The sequence below is a fragment of the Bufo bufo genome, chromosome 6 (assembly GCF_905171765.1).
Source record: "Bufo bufo chromosome 6, aBufBuf1.1, whole genome shotgun sequence".
NCBI classification, from domain to species: domain Eukaryota; kingdom Metazoa; phylum Chordata; class Amphibia; order Anura; family Bufonidae; genus Bufo; species Bufo bufo.
Genome location: NC_053394.1, coordinates 76333134 through 76351056, shown reverse-complemented (window position 1 = coordinate 76351056; position 17923 = coordinate 76333134). Strand labels below are relative to the sequence as shown.

General features: G+C 44.4%; 1 protein-coding gene across 2 annotated transcripts in view; it reads left to right on the top strand.

The window, feature by feature from the left end:
• LOC121003899 (solute carrier family 22 member 15-like) overlaps positions 1-17923 on the top strand; it is a 298912-nt gene that overhangs the window by 49288 nt on the left and 231701 nt on the right. For both annotated transcript variants that reach the window (XM_040435841.1, XM_040435839.1), the window contains exons 2-5: positions 5919-6062; positions 7037-7169; positions 9125-9289; positions 11522-11651. In XM_040435841.1, the coding sequence (XP_040291775.1) occupies positions 5919-6062; positions 7037-7169; positions 9125-9289; positions 11522-11651 (572 nt within the window). The remainder of the gene's footprint in view (positions 1-5918; positions 6063-7036; positions 7170-9124; positions 9290-11521; positions 11652-17923) is intronic.

Here is a 17923-nt window from a genome sequence, read left to right as displayed (position 1 = left end):
AAATATGGTGACCAAGTGACATTGTCCTCACCAGAGCCGCTCATCTGACTCCATTTAGCCCAGATCTTCACCACCACCGCCATAGATTGGGTATAGTGTTCTGCAGAGCCAGCCCCTTTCCTGTATGCCAGATTTGTAAGTGCTTCATAGGATCCCATCAAGGCCGCCTCTAACACTACCGCTGGATTGCCTGCATCTGCCCGTACCCACCATGCCACATAGTTCAGTTGCGCAGCCACATAATACATGTGCATATTAGGCAGAGCAAGGCCCCCCTGTATGTACGTTGCCTGAAGGGTGCGTCTCGCTATCCTGGGAATGGATTTGTTCCATAGAAAGGGAGTGATTGCTTTATCTACTGCAGTGAAATGTTTCTTAGGGATAAGAGTCAGGGCCGCTCTGTATATGTATAACAGTTTTGGAAGAAGGATCATTTTTATAGTATTGATACGCCCCATGAAATTGACAGGTAAGTTCCCCCAGGCTTCCAGTTTCTTACTAATGTATTGAACTGTAGGGGTCACATTTAATTTATAAAACTTCCCCACCTCTTTATGAATAACAATCCCCAGATATGTAAATCTCTCTACAATCTGAAGCTTGGTACCCATTGATATGTGAGTAGGATCAAACTCGTCAATTAGACATAAGCTTGACTTGGCCCAATTTACCCTAAGATCTGAGAAACCACCAAAACGGTCCACAACCTTTAAAAGGGTATCTAGGAATTTTCCCGGATCAGCTAGATATACCAACATGTCGTCAGCATACAGCGAAATTTTTTCCGTTATTCCGGCTATGTCCCAGCCTTCTATATTCAGAGGAAATGAGTATCGACAGTAGCTCCATTATTAAAGCGGACAGCAGAGGGGAGAGGGGGCAACCCTGTCTGGTGCCCCTCCCTAAGGAGAAGGAGTCTGACATGTATCCATTTACTCTGACTCTTGCTGAAGGGGATCCATAAAGCATCCTCAAGCAGCCCAGGAATTCAGCAGGGAATCTCATCCGAGCCAACACTGCCCACATAAAATCCCACTCTACAGAATCAAAAGCCTTTTCATTGTCTAGGGAGGCCAGTACTCTCATACCCCGATTATCATGCTTAAAGAGGACCTTTCACCGATTCTTACCCTATGAACTAAGTATACAGACATGTGGAGCGGCGCCCGGGGATCTCTCTGCACTTACTATTATCCCCGGGCGCCGCTCCGTTCTCCTGCTATGCCCTCCGGTATCTCCGTTCCCTAAGTTATGGTAGGCGGAGTCTGCCCTAGCGCTGGCCAATCGCATTGCAGAGCTCACAGCCTGGGAGAAAATAACCTCCCAGGCTGTGAGCTCTGCGCTGCGATTGGCCAGCGCTAGGGCAGACTCCGCCTACCATAACTTAGGGACTGGTATCTCAGCCTACTATAACTTAGTGAGCGGAGATACCGGAGGGCATAGCGGGAGAACGGAGCGGCGCCCGGGGATAATAGTAAGTGCAGTGAGATCCCCGGGCGCCGCTCTACATATCTGTATAGTTAGTTCATAGGGTAAGAATCGGTGAAAGGTCCTCTTTAACCTGGAGATTAGTGAACAGTCTTCTGAGATTGATATCGGTAGTTTTCCCAGGCATGAAACCGGATTGGTCTACCCCCTCTAAGGAAAGGATTACTCCCCTTAATCTCAACGCTAGGACCTTCGCAAAGATCTTAACGTCTAGATTTGCAGTGTTGGCCCTTCTTTTTCAGGACCTCTGCAATTCGACTGGGCATGCTCTCAATCAACTTCTGGGCCAATTCCTGACTGATAGCAACCCATTCTTTCATAATCACTTCTTGGAGTTTGTCAGAATTAGTGGGTTTTTGTTTGTCCACCCGCCTCTTGAGGATTGACCAAGTTCTCAATGGGATTAAGATCTGGGGAGTTTCCAGGCCATGGACCCAAAATGTCAACGTTTTGGTCCCCGAGCCACTTAGTTATCACTTTTGCCTTATGGCACGGTGCTCCATCGTGCTGGAAAATGCATTGTTCTTCACCAAACTGTTGTTGGATTGTTGGAAGAAGTTGCTGGAGGGTGTTTTGGTACCATTCTTTATTCATGGCTGTGTTTTTGGGCAAAAATGTGATTGAGCCCACTCCCTTGGATGAGTAGCAACCCAACACATGAATGGTCTCAGGATGCTTTACTGTTGGCATGACACAGGACTGATGGTAGCGCTCACCTTTTCTTCTCCGGACAAGCCTTTTTCCAGATGCCCCAAACAATCGGAAAGAGGCTTCATCGGAGAATATGACTTTGCCCCAGTCCTCAGCAGTCCATTCACCATACTTTCTGCAGACAATCAATCTGTCCCTGATGTTTTTTTTTTGGAGAGAAGTGGCTTCTTTGCTGCCCTTCTTGACACCAGGCCATCTTCCAAAAGTCTTCGCCTCACTGTGCGTGCAGATGCGCTCACACCTACCTGCTGCCATTCCTGAGCAAGCTCTGCACTGGTGGCACTCCGATCCCGCAGCTGAATCCTCTTTAGGAGACTTTTTTGGACGCCCTGAAGCCTTCTTAACAAGAATTGAACCTCTTTCCTTGAAGTTCTTGATGATTCTATAAATTGTTGATTGAGGTGCAATCTTAGTAGCCACAATATCCTTGCCTGTGAAGCCATTTTTATGCAACGCAATGATGGCTGCACGCATTTCTTTGCAGGTCCCCATGGTTAACAATGGAAGAACAATGATTTCAAGCATCACCCTCCTTTTAACATGTCAAGTCTGCCATTTTAACCCAATCAGCCTTACATAATGATCTCCAGCCTTGTGCTCGTCAACATTCTCACCTGAGTTAACAAGACGATTACTGAAATGATCTCAGCAGGTCCTTTAATGACAGCAATGAAATGCAGTGGAAAGTTTTTTTTGGGATTAAGTTAATTTTCATGGCAAAGAAGGACGATGCAATTCATCTGATCACTCTTCATAACATTCTGGAGTATATGCAAATTGCTATTATAGAAACTTAAGCAGCAACTTTTCCAATTTCCAATATTTATGTAATTCTCAAAACTTTTGCCCACGACTGTACTTCCTCTCTCTGTCTAATACTTCCCCCTCCAATTTTGCCCTTTTTACATTCAATTCCTTTCTGTGGGTTGCAATCGCTGAGATCAATGCACCTCTCATCACCGCTTTTGGAAGCATCCCATTCCACCAGGGGATTCGTAGAACCTTCATTTTCTTTCCAGTAATTACCCATAACATCAATACACTCTCCCACCACCGGTATGACGTCTAGCCACAGGCTTTTCCTTGATGATGGCAAGATGGTTACAAGATACAGTTCACGCGTGTCGTCTCCCTTCTCTCTTTCTGCTGGCTGCTGCTATGTCTATGGCGAGCAGGAAGAGAGAATGGCGACAGCACGCGTGCACTGCGCATGCCTTCCCTTCATACAGATGATCGGCAGGGGTGCTTGGTGTTGGACCCCCGCCAATCTGATATTGATGACCTATCCTGAGGATAGGTGATCAGTATTAAAAGCCTTCGAGAACCCCTTTAATAATGATGACCTATTCTCAATCACTTGTTTCAGGGAGCGCAGCCGGCTCCCTTCAGCTTTCCAAGCTCAGCGCCGTACATGTCATATGGTAGTGTAGTGGCAGCAGGGTTATTGTAGGTGGTAGGCTTTCCTTAAGAGGTGAAGGGTGGGGGAGAATCTGATGTGTTGGGGTAGCAGGTTCCCGATTGTGGGGGGTGCACATGGGAGAGGTCTCTTGTCTGTGCAGAATGAAGGTATGTATTTCAGGAGGACACACAGGAGGCGGCAGGTGCACCTGGCAAATGTAGGGGATGGGTCGCTGAATGCACATTTATAATATCTTAAAACTTCTGGGAGTTTAAAGGGGTATTCCCATCACAGACAATGGGGGCATATCGCTAGGATATACCTCCATTGTCTGATAGGTGCGGGTCCCACCTCTGGGACCCGCACCTACAACGAGAACGGAGCGGGGAGAGCTGTGGCTGGAGGACCCCGGACAATGGAGGACCTATCAGACAATGGGGGTATATCCTAGCGATATGCCCCCATTGCTTGTGATGGGAATACCCCTTTTAAAAAAAAAAACATCAGATCGTTTACTTGATGGTGTTAACCTTAGCTGATTTTCACATTCACTAACGTTTTAATTGCTGCCAAAATTAGCAGAATTTTTTACGCTTAAGTAGTTCATTTCAGATGTTCCAGATGAAACAAGTGACATTTCTCGCAAATATAAAACTATTACGGAAAATATTATTACGGAAAAGTGTCTTACAGGAGCGACTATTCTTTTCTATATTTCTGGACATTAGATGAGCATCGTTCCATTTCCCACAAGCACCTTGCATATCTTCCATAGGAAGGTGAAGAACTGAGGAGCTGCTCATGCATTGAGAGCAGCTCTCGGTGCGCATGCTCGTCCTGCGCAGTGAGGATGAAGCAACCGCGTATGCAGCATCTCCCTGCACAGAGCGATGGGGGTATCCACCATAGAAGAAAAGCAGGTGCAGTCCGTGCATGCTCACCCTCAGCCTGCAGGGACTCCTGGAGGACCTGTGTCTGAGCAAGCAGGAGTCATGGGGTATTTTGGAGGGTGAAACTGGAGCAGTGGTAATTTTTGTAAATTAGCGTTGATGCAGCTGCTGTTTTGCACCAAAATGTGCCACTTTTTGGTTTCCTCCACCACCCTTGCCACTTTTACCAAAAATGGGTGGAGGTGGGCTGCAAATGTGACCTCTGTGGTCTTAATCATTTAACAACATGCTGACGTAGATTTCTTTTTCTGGTGCCCAGAACTTCTGCAGAGTTGCACTTTTTATTGGGTGGGTGGGTTTGGCAAATCCCCCTTTTAGGCAAACCTGTGATGGGAAGCATATTTACCTGCTTCCTGACACTGACTCCTGCACTCTCCAGCTTCCGCTGCTTGAGTCGCTGAATGTAAATCTCCATTTTGATGCCGCTGCAGCCAGGTGATGTGCTCCCCCCTGTGTCATGTGACCACCGCTGCTGGATAGCGATTTGGCGTCAAAACAGAAGTTCAGTCAACTACATCCAGGGACTCGAATGGAGCAGCAGGGGCTGGAAAGCGTAGAAGACAGAGTCCACTGTCGAGAAGCAGGTAAGTATACTTCCCTTTGCAAGTCTGCCCTGGAGGGAGGGTGGGGGTGTCAAAAACCCTCCCAAATGTGCACAACCTCTTTTAATAATTCCAGCACATCGTATGTCAGCAGGATACTGCGTAGGTCACATCTAGCAGATGCTCTGTAGGTTTCCCATCTGTATTTGCAGCAGAAAATCTGCAGCATAATCTAGTAGCAACCAGGTGGATGAGGTTTTTACTTGGAGGAAACATTTTGGTTTTAAAGGGGTTTTCGGAGACTTTTATCCTCTGGATAGGTCATCAGTATCTGATCGGTGGCGGACCCCAGCCAATCAGCTGTTCGAGAGGGCAGCGGCGCTCGCAGTAGCCTTCTCTCAGCTTTCCTAAGGCCACGTGACGACACATTCATCACGTTCACTTCAATGGGGCTGAGTTGCGATACCAAGCAAAGCCACTATACAATGTACGGCGCTCTGCTTGGTGAGCACGGAGAAAGCCGCTGGGCACACTAGCGCCGATGATGCCTTCTCTTACATCTGATCAGCGGGGGTCCCTAGTGTCAGACCCCTACCGATCAGATACAGATGACCTGTCCAGAGGATACATAATCAGTATTTAAATCTCTGAAAACCCTTTGGCCAAATTACACAATTTATTGAATAGATATCCATTGTAAAATGTAAAAAAACACACAAAAAACCCCAACAACAACAAAACAATGTGACTGCTGGAAAAGTCAGGCAGCGTATGCATCTGCTGGAGAATAATTAGTAGTGTGCTCATTCTAGTTACTGTTACTTCTAGGTTTACGTGGCTTGTCAGTCCATGCTGATCATCATTGTGGGAGCCATACCTGAATATCATATTGACGCAGAGGATGCACCTGCCGACAGAGACAGTATAAAGCATGTTCACTTTACCGACAATTTCACGTCCATAGTATCAGAGGCAAGTATTACTTAATTTATTACCTATTTCACACTTTTAATAACCAGAGTTCCCAGCTCGCCTACCTTTTTAGGAACCTTTCTAGGTTTTAAAGGGGAGTCTGTCGGCACCAAATTCCTTTAGAAATTTCCCACAAGGTCTGATATCCGCATATTATACGTATTCCTTTAGCTGTCAAATCTGATCCCTCAGTGCGTGGAAAATCTTCTTTTAATTTTTAGGCAAATTTACACTAATTTTAAGCCACATTCTTATCAGTAAGATTAGAATTGAGCTTTAATGAGTGTTTATCAGGTCAGCGATCAGAGATTAGGAGCCCCTCAGCTCCCTACCTCAGGAGCAGAGAGAAAGTACCCTGCTAGTAGATAAAATCAAAGCTGTGCAGGGAAAATGGCTCATTATTTTTTAATAAAGACCAATTGAAAAAATGATTTTCAGCTCGAAATGAGTACAATGCAATAATAAAAAAAAAATTGCCACCAAAGGTTTACATAGCCTTTAAGTCTCCATGATATCTCCCACAATCCCATAGAGTATGAATGGATTGGCAGTGTGCATGCTCTACTGCTGCTTTATTCAAACAGGGGATGAGAGACCCCCTTTTCGTGATCAGTGATGGTCCCAGCAGTAGGAACCCCATTGATCTAACATTCACAAGTCACTGTAGAATTTACAAGCCAGTGAAACCTCTTCAGACACGAGTTTGACTTTAGTAACCAGATGCCAGTTGATTCGGTTCCATCAGTCAGTTGCCAGATGCATTGGTTACTCGGCTTCTGGGATTTCAGGGCATGAGTTTTCTCACTTTATGGCCGTCAGTAACCCTTTTAATTATGTGTTTTTTCAGTAAAAGAGGCAACAGGGAGAACAGACATTAAGTGTTTAATGGTATAAGGCACAAGGTCCTTTATTAGCAGAGAGTAAATGAAATCCATGCCTGGGATTTATCCAGAATGTTTATTTTCCTTTTATAGTGGCACTTAATACAGCATGAAGCATACAAGGTCAATCTGGCATCTTCATTATTATTTGCCGGCCTCCTTATTGGGAATATTTTGTTTGGACCTTTGTCGGATAAACTTGGGAGGAGACCAGTATATTTAACAGGTAGGTTAAAATGTTAAATCAGGAATTTGGAAAGTTTTCGGACCCTTTCACTTTTTTCCCATTTTGTTCTAGATATGTAAATTAGGCCACTAACGTTTCCGGAGCCCAGCCACGCTAGCTTGCGCATCGCGAGATTACGGTGCTCTAGCTTTGTGACGTCGGGGAGCAAGGAGGAGATTCGGAGTATTCGGGGCGGTGCTGGGCTCCTTCACAGTGAGCGTGGCTGGGCTCAGAGTCCGAAAACGCTGGACTCATCTCTCAAGCATGGAGGATAAAGAACTCACCTAAGGTTAATTTACAGATCTATAAAAACGTGTTTTTTTTTTACACAATAAAAGCACACAGAGCTATGGGGACAGGATATTGCGGATGTGCTAGCGGCGATCTAGCAGCCCATGTCCTCAGCTCTATACCCCAAATCCAGGTGACGGGTTCACTTTAAGAATATATCTGTACTTTGCTCCATTCAACTTTTCCTCAACTCTGATCAGTTTTGGAAAAGTTGAATATCATGCTCCTATTGATCTCTAGAGGAATTCACACCAGCAATTCTATACTCCTAAACATAAAGGAGTTTCAGTGATAGGGTGCCTGTAGGAATCTGCATAATATTAGTCTGAGATATTCCCATTCACCCTATTAAGCCTATTATGTGGAGACATTTTTATAAGCATTCAATAAAGTGTTTTTGGCGTACTTTATATAGGCAGTAAATACAAGCCTGAAACATAACAAAATATGAAAAGATTGAAAGGGTGTGAAGACTTTCTGAATGCAGTGTATGTTATGTTTAGGGTCCCTAAAGACAAGGAGATCCAAAAAATAGTGATTCTTTTTGTGAGATCACATGTACACTTTCACACTCCTTGCTATCCACAATTATTGGTCAGTTAGTACAGCAGTGAGGGAATTTCTGGGGAACCATGAATGATGTGGTCTTTGACAAGCAACACAATGTCATCAGATTAAATCATAGTCAATATACTGTTCATGTACAGGGGCATTCTGCCGCTGCTGTCTGCTTTTAGGTGTGATTTCACAAGTTTTAGTGTGATGAGTAGAGTTTTTTTTTTTTGATCAGGTAAGTTGCTGTGACATCACACTAGTCTTCAGTTAGGAAAGCTACAGTGACATCACGAGCGGGATTAAGAGAGGTAAACTTTTGTAACGTTGGAATTGGGTTTCAGTCAGGATACTTGCCATGACATCACAATTTTGCTTCATCAGGTCAGCCTCTATGACATCACAAGCAAGTTTCAGTCAGGATAGCTTTTGTGACATCACAGTTGGGTTTCCGTCAGGTTATCTCCTGTGGCATCACAATTCTGTCTGTCAGGAAAGCTGCTCTGACATCATGGTGGACATCAATCATGGTAAGTACTATGACATCACTAGTAGGTTTCAGGCAGGGTAGCTACTATTACATCACAAGTAACTTTTATCAGTTAAGCTTTTGAGACATGCCAAGAGTCTTAAGGTAAGGTAAACCAATGTGACATCACAAGTGGGTGTCAGACAGGTAATACGCTCAGACATCACAACTGTGTTTTCATTTGGTAACTGCTTTGACATCATATTGTGACATCACACATGAGTTTTAGTCAGGTGGCATGCTGTGACCTCATAAAAATGAATCACTGAGGAAAGCTGCTGTGACATGACAATAGGTTTTTGTAAGGTAAGTGGCTTTGACAGAACAGTTCTGGACAGATACAATACTGCGATATTGAGGAGTGTTTCAGTCAGGAAAGCTGTTGTGACCTCATTACTGTGTTTGTCAGGTGGACATACTACATGTACTATCAGTTCAGTTGCTGGGAATTCAGGGTCCATATACTTTTTTTTGCATCAGGCTGTTTGTCTCCACCGCTCCTTGTAGTGTTGTTTTAATAGATCAGAAGTTTGTGTCCTCTGGTATTGATATTTTTGATTTGGTTATGTCTTATTCTCCTCAGGACTATTTTTTAATGTCATTTTTGGGTACCTAACAGCCCTGGCTCCAAGCTATGAAATTTTTGCATTCTCACGATTATTTGTTGGAATAATGAATGGCGGTATGTCACTTGTGTCTTTTGTATTAACACAAGAATATGTTGGAAAATCCTATTGGGCTTTGACAGGTAGGTTGACTCACCAACTTTCTGTTATTTTATTTTATGTAATCCATATTCCTGATTTTGTTTTTTTTTCTTTAGGAGGTGTCCTGGATGGACATTTTTGGCTTAACCATAGGATATGCTGTAAGTGTCCGATAGGTGCGTTTCCCACCTTTGGGCCCACTCCTATTTTAAGAAGAGGACCCTGCTGCGAATGCAGAGTAAGGCCCCTTTCACACGGGCGAGTATTCCGCGCGGATGCGATGCGTGAGTTGAACGCATTGCACCCGCACTGAATCCCGACCCATTCATTTCTATGGGGCTGTTCACATGAGCGGTGATTTATTACGCATCACTTGTGCGTTGCGTGAAAATCGCAGCATGCTCTATATTCTGCGTTTTTCACGCAACGCAGGCCCCATATAAGTGAATGGGGTTGCGTGAAAATCTCAAGCATCCGCAAGCAAGTGTGGATGCGGTGCGATTTTCACGCACGGTTGCTAGGAGGCGATCGGGATGGAGACCCGATCATTATTATTTTCCCTTATAACATGGTTATAAGGGAAAATAATAGCATTCTGAATACAGAATGCATAGTAAAATATCGCTGGAGGGGTTAAAAAAAAATTAATAAAAAATTTAACTCACCTTAGTCCACTTGATCGCGCTGCCGGCATCTCCTTCTGTCTCCTTCTTTGCTGAACAGGACCTGTGGTGACGTCACTCCGGTCATCACATGATCCATCACATTATCTTTTACCATGGTGATGGATCATGTGATGGATCATGTGATGACCGGAGTGACGTCACCACAGGTCCTGTTCCTGCAGTGAATGCTCACCACAGGTCCTGTTCAGCAAAGAAGGAGACAGACGAGAAGCCGGGCTTCGCGATCAAGTGGACTAAAGGGTGAGTTAAATAATGTTTTATTTTTTTTTAGCCCCTCCAGCGCTATTTTACTATGCATTCTGTATTCAGAATGCTATTATTTTCCCTTATAACCATGTTATAAGGGGAAATAATACAATCTACAGAACCCCGATCCCAAGCCCGAACTTCTGTGAAGAAGTTCAGGTTTGGGTACCAAACATGCGCGATTTTTCTCACACGAGTGCAAAACGCTTTACAATGTTTTGCACTTGCGCAGAAAAATCGCGCGTGTTCCCGCAACGCACCCGCACCTTTTACCGTGACGCCTGTCTGAAAGAGGCCTAAGGGTCCATTCACACGTCCGCAAAATGGGTCCGCATCCGTTCTGCAATTTTGCGGAATGGGTGCCGACCCATTCATTTTCAATGGGGCCGGAATGTGCTGTCCGCATCCACATTTGCGGATCCGCACTTCCGCATCCATGCTTCCGTTTCCGCAAAAAAATAGAACATGTCCTATTCTTGTCCGCAATTGTGGACAAGATTAGGCATTTTCTATTATAGTGCCGGCGATGTGCGGTCCGCAAATTGCGGAATGCACATTGCCAGTGTCTGTGTTTTGTGGATCCGCAAAAGACTTACGGACATGTGAATGGACCCTAAGCTGCACATGCATGGTTTCATCATTCACTGCTGTAGAACTTCCAAAAATAGCTATTTTCAGAAGTCCTCTCCATTCACAGCTAGGGGACTTCCAAAAATAGCTGAGTGTGCAGCTCATTTAGCAAGTTTCAGAAGTCCCATAGTAGTGAATGGAGATCACACCCACATGGTGGCTTGCCCTCCATTCATGGTGGGGCCCAGTTCTTGAGATATGAGCGAATCCCAGAGGTGGGACTCGCACCTAGCATATGACATACATGTCTGATATCAGTATGCCATAAGTATCCAGATGGCACAGCCCCTTTAAGTGTCCTTTGACCTTTAAGATTCGTACCACTTTTTGCTGTTGTCCCGCTGAAGGTGGTTTTGGGTCCTTACAGTTGATTGTTTTTTCTTATTAGAATATAACGATAACTCTTTTTGTGGCGTATGTTTGAGATGTGAACTTTGAATGCATAATAAACATAGAAAGTTATATTATACTCCTGAGCTACAGTCTTAATTCTGCTGGCTGTTATGGGAAACCATCATCAGTCTTGTCAGAAACATATGCATCAGCTTATCTAAGCTTCTATAATGTAGATCATATTCCTGTACACTTCTCCCCATTTTCATTCAGTGCTGATGTGTGTATGTCATATTATATTTGCTGCTATGCACTTTTTTTAATTTCTTTTTTTACATTTACATGTGATTTACTGTCATGCTTGCCTCTCATTTTTAGGTTCTTTAACTAACCTAACTTTTGCTGTTGGCATAGCGCTTTATGCTTTGCTGGGCTATTACATCAGGAACTGGAGGATACTTGCCTTTGTAGCCAACTCTCCAGGAGTTCTGTTTTTTCTGCTTTCATTGTAAGTTTACACTTTAGTTGTTTTAGAATCCTTTATGTTTCTTGTGTGACATGTCCTCACTGTTTGAACACTGTGTGAGTAATTCTAGCCATTCACTAGAAATTTCAGATGGCCATTTGCCTAGCACTTCATTCATGTCTGTGAAAGTTGTCACTTCGGCTGACAATGCCATAATGTAAAGAATAACTGCACTTTGTCAGAGGTTTTGATCACTAGGGATCTGGTTGCTAAGACCCCTATTGATCGCTGAAACAAAGTGGCAGAGTCACTCAGCTGAGAAGAGACAATCGCATCGAAAAGGGCAGAGTGCTCAGCTGAGAAGAGACAATCACATTGAAAAGGGTACAGTGCTCAGCTGAGAAGAGGCGATCACATCGGAGGGAGCACAGTGCTCAGCTGAGAAGAGACGATCACATCGGAGGGAGCAGAGTGCTCAGCTGAGAAGAGGCGATCACATCGGAGGGAGCACAGTGTTCAGCTGAGAAGAGACGATCACATCGGAGGGAGCAGAGTGCTCAGCTGAGAAGAGGCGATCACATCGGAGGGAGCACAGTGTTCAGCTGAGAAGAGACGATCACATCGGAGGGAGCAGAGTGCTCAGCTGAGAAGAGGCGATCACATCGGAGGGAGCACAGTGCTTCGCTGAGAAGAGGCGATCACATCGGAGGGAGCACAGTGCTCAGCTGAGAAGAGACAATCACATTGAAAAGGGTACAGTGCTCAGCTGAGAAGAGACGATCACATCGGAGGGAGCACAGTGCTCAGCTAAGAAGAGACGATCACATCGGAGGGAGCAGAGTGCTCAGCTGAGAAGAGGCGATCACATCGGAGGGAGCACAGTGTTCAGCTGAGAAGAGACGATCACATCGGAGAGAGCACAGTGCTCAGCTGAGAAGAGACGATCAGATCGGAGGGAGCACAGTGCTCAGCTGAGAAGAGACCATCACATTGGAGGGAGCACAGTGCTCAGCTGAGAAGAGACGATCACATCGGAGGGAGCACAGTGCTGAGCTGAGAAGAGACGATCACATCGGAGGGAGCACAGTGCTCAGCTGAGAAGTGACAATCACATCGGAGGGAGCACAGTGCTCAGCTGAGAAGAGGCGATCTCATCGGAGGGAGCACAGTGCTCAGCTGAGAAGAGACGATCACATCGGAGGGAGCACAGTGCTGAGCTGAGAAGAGGCGATCACATCGGAGGGAGCACAGTGCTGAGCTGAGAAGAGACGATCACATCGGAGGGAGCACAGTGCTGAGCTGAGAAGAGACAACCACAGCAGTGCTCAGATTAGCACTTGCCCCATTCTTGTGGTCGGTGGTGCTTTCAGCACCCTGTCCCCACTGATCAAAACCATTGGCAGGTGACTAAAACCTGTCAAATGTTTTGTGAAAGCACAGTTACTCAGACTTCATCTGTGGCCTAGTCTGGGCTTCGATTGCTGAGTTTTGCATCCGTCTTTTGGAGACTTTCCAGTAATTGCACCTGACAGTGACCGAAAAGGTCCAGTATGTGATATCCAAAAATATATTTGACTTTAGTTGACGTATGTCATTCCTTTTCGAAAAAGGTTCCAGCATTGAGCAGGAAGTGGTCTAGATTGCCCTTTTCAGCCATCTGAAATCTCTATTGCTTAGCCAGTTTATAGACAGCATCAGGATCTTCTGTATGGCTTGACACCAAGATATAACCATTCTATTATTTTAGTTTTCACAAATGATACTGAATAATGCATAAACCTATTTATCATTGACCTCTTGGTTAAAAGCTATGGACACCTTTTGGGGGCGTTTTTTTAATTAATTTTTTATTGTTGCATTTTACAAATTTATTTTTTTCAGTTGGTTTTTACAGAAAATTGTCAACAGTTTTTCCTCTACAGCTTTCAGTTTCAGTGCATCTATAGACTATTGCTCTCTGTCTCACATTAAATCCGTCATGGAGCTACATCAATGGCTCAGTCTGTAGCCCTCATCTCAGAACTTCTGACAGCTCATAAGCACTCATTTAAAGGGAGTCAGTCACCTCCATATGGCCATATACAGTGCTTAAATTGTCCTGTAGCACACCTATACATGTAATGGTACTTTTATTATTTTCTTTAGACTTGCAGAAGCTGAAAAAACTATGCAAATGAGCACTCGCAAATGCCCCGCCCTCCTATTCCCTTACATCATCGTTCAGTCCGGCCGAGATCCCGTGCCTGCACACTGCCTCGCCAGGCCAGGGCATGTGCACTGCGATGCCCATTGTGGGCACGGCATCGCTTTAACTACTGCGCATGCGCCACCGCGAAACCAGCGGCAAGGGGGCATTCGCCGGCACATGCACAGTAGTTAAAGCGATGCCGTGCCCACAATGGGCATCACAGTGCGCATGCCCTGGCCCTGCGAGGCAGTTCGCAGGCGCGGGTTCTCAGCTGGACCGAAGGATGATGCAAGGGAATAGGAGGGCGGGCATAGGCTGGGGCAGTAAAACAATGAAAAAAGGCAGAGCAGCCTGGACTCCAACACTGTGAACACCGTCCTGGGCACTTGCATATGAATTAAACTGCATTTTTCCAGCTTCTGCAAGTCTAAAGAAAACAACAATAATACCATTACATTCATGTATAGGTGTGCTATAGGACAATGTAAGCAATGTATATGGCCATATGGAGGTGATAGACTCCCTTCAAGCCATATTCTTATCAGTTTGATAATAATTTTAGCAATGAGTGTTTATGAGCTCTCAGAAGTTCAGAGGTAAGGGCTACAGATTGAGCCATCGGTGTAGCTCCTTGACGGATTCAGTGTTAGGCAGTAGTGTCGATCGAGCACCAAAGTGCTTGTGTGCTCTGGCTGAACACATCTGTATGCTCGTGTGCTTTACCGAGCACCCGAGCATAATGGAAGTCAATGGGAGAACCCCAAGCACTCCCTGCTCGGAAGAGACGAGGATGTCTGATTCACAATTAAAGGTTAGAAATTGATGGAAAACCCATCAAAATGGTGTGGAAACAGCATTAAGAGGATGGCTGGATGCGTCTTGGACTCCTATTATCTATGACATACAATAGACAACCACACAAAGGCTATATGCCAAATGCCAGGTATGTGGAGGCCAACAATCTATCCATGAGACAGATAACAGTCATCATACCTTACAATGGCAGCCTTGTACACTATGAGACATTCCAAACCAGCTCTCATGTGACTGAGAGCCAGTAAGCCTTAAAGTTGCTTCACATTATGTTGGATGGCTTGGGTGGACCTGCGCACCTAGATCAATATCATCAGGGTGACAAAAAGTTTTCTGATTGTCCTACATAATATTCAATAAACTTTCTATACAGTTGTCATGTAAAAATTCATTTGCATAAACATGGGCATATGGGAAAGACATGCATTTGCATGGAAAATTTGCGATCTACACTACTCATGAACAGCGGCATCTATTGGATTCATTGTCTTGTCAAAAGACTATGAAACCAATAGATGGCGCTGTTCATCTTGTTGAGGCGCTAGTAAGTGGAGCACCCTGCTCAACAGAGTCCACACACCATGTAGCACTCGGCCTATAATAGTCTGCGCTAACACTGAGGTGTATATCGGATTGCTGCTATCATTCACCCATCTTCTAGCACTTTATCTACGGTAATATAAGCTTGCTAGGGTGTATCTGAGGACTTGTGCCCTGCTTGTAGTGACTCATGAACAGCGCCATCTATTGGTTTCATAGTCTTATGACAAGACTATGAATCCAATAGATGGCGCTGTTCATGAATAGTGTAGATCGCGAATATTCTAATCGCAAATTTTCCATGCAAAAGGCTGAGTGCTACACGCTGTGTAGACTCTGTTGTGCAGTGTGCCCCACTTATTAGCGCCCCAACAAGATGAACAGCGCCATCTAATGGTTTCATAGTCCTTTGACAAGACTATGAATCCAATAGATGGCGCTGTTCATGAGTAGTGTAGATCGCAAATTTTCCATGCAAATAGATTTTCAGCTGAAAAACAAGGCAGACTCTGACTTTTTACATGACACAACTGTATAGAAAGTTTATTGAATATTAGGTTAGGACAATCAGAAAACTTTTTGTCACCCTGATGATATTGATCTAGGTGTGCAGGTCCACCCAAGCCATCCAACAGATGTGAAGCAACTTTGAGGCTTACTGGCTCTCAGTCCCATGAGAGCTGGTTTTGAATGTCACATAGTGCACAAGGCTGCCATTGTAAGGTGTGCCGACTGTTATCTGTCTCATGGATAGATTGTTGGCTTCCACATACTTGGCTTTTGGCATATAGCCTTTGTGTGGTTGTCTATTGTATGTCATAGGTAATAGGAGTCCAAGACGCATCCAACCATCCTCTTAATGCTGTTTCCAAACCGTTTTGATGGGGTTTCCATCAATTTCTAACCTTTTTTTGTAAACCAGACACCCTCTCTTCAGAACAGGGGGTGCCTGGTTTTATGCTCTGGTCTCCCATTTGACTTTCATTGTATTAAATTGTACTTGAGCACCCGCAGTATTCGGCCAAGCACTGCAATGTGCCGCGCATAGTGATGCTCGAGTCAAACAGCAGTTCGGCCGAGCATGCTCGCTCAACACTATTAAGCAGAGAGCAATAGTCTGTAGATGCACTGAAACTGAAGCTGTAGAGGAAAACTGATGACAAATTTTAAACAAGACTAATTGAAAAATTGATATTTTTTGGGGGGTCTAAAATGAGTAAAATGTAGTGGCACAAAATTGCCCCTGAGTGTGTCCATACCCCTTAATGAGTGGGGTGCACATAGAGGGAGGGGGGGCTGTCAACGATCTGACCAAAGTGACTGGGTGTTAAACTGGTTTATGTTGACAGAATGGTTTACACTTGAACAGAATGTGCTAAGTACTACTGTTATATGTATATGTATTGTTTTCAATAAAGTGCCTTCATCTGTGAATTTGCGTGGGAGTCCCTTATCGCCTAATTTAATCTTACTTTATGCAGAAATAAAACCTTGTTTAAATCTTTACTATTGTATATAATCTACAGAAGACGTGGCCGTTCAGGAATTTTGTATTGTAATTCTGTCATGTGAACCCTGGGTGGTCATGCAGTGCAGCTAAACGCTCGCCTTGGCTTAGATCCCTGTACCTGGACTGTGTGACTGCGGCTCAATAGGCTATTGATGCGATGGAGATATACAGAGTTCAGATTTCAGTCGCGTTGCCCTCGCTTTCCCACATTCATTTAAATATCATAACCATCCGAAAATAGCAAATTCTCAAAGCGTTCTTCTAGAAAATTAAACATTTGTATCTATAATTGTTCATTGAAAACAATATTAACTGCCAAATAACCAAATGAGTTGACAGCTGTTTCATGCTTTTTCTGAGCTTATTTGGGGCAATTGGGCTGCAACTTTATGGCTTAGTTTTTTTATTTTATTTTATTTATTAATTTTTTTTTAAAGGAAAATGTGCTAAACATGTTTAAAAACTAATAAAATACTTCACACACTGCAAACGGATTACATGCACACGAACGTTGTTTGTTTCCGTGTCCGTTCTGTTTTTTTTTTTTTGCGGATAGGATGCGGACCCATTAATTTCAATGGGTCTGCAAAAAATGCGGACAGCACACCGTGTGCTGTCCGCATCAGTATGTCCGTTCCGTAGCCCCGCAAGAAAATAGAACACGTCCTATTCTTGTCTCTTTTAGGCATTGTTGCAATGAATCCGCAAAAAAAAAAACGGACGGCATAAGTATGTCATCTGTTTTTTTTTGCGGATCCGCAAAACACATACGGTCGTGTGCATGTAGCCTTAGACTACACATGTAAGGCCCTGTTCACACATCCAGTGTTTAACGTCTAACATTCTGAATCCAAAGCATATTAATGTAGTCCTTTTTAGGCTACATTCACACTGGCGTTTTGGCTTTCCGTTTGTGAGATCCGTTCAGGGCTCTCACAAGCGGTCCAAAACGGATCAGTTTTGCCCAAATGCATTCTGAATGGAAAAGGATCCGCTCAGAATGCATCAGTTTTCCTCCGTTCCGTCTCCATTCTGCTCTGGAGGCGGACACCAAAACACTGCCTGCAGCGTTTTGCTGTCTGCCTGACGAAGCGGAGCCAAACGGATCCGTCCTGGCACACTTTGTAAGTCAATGGGGACAGATCCGTTTTCTATGACACAAGAAAACAGATCCATTGACTTTCAATGGTGTTCAAGACGGATTCGTCATGGCTATAGAAGACACAACTGGATCTGTTCATGACGGATGCATGCGGTTGTATT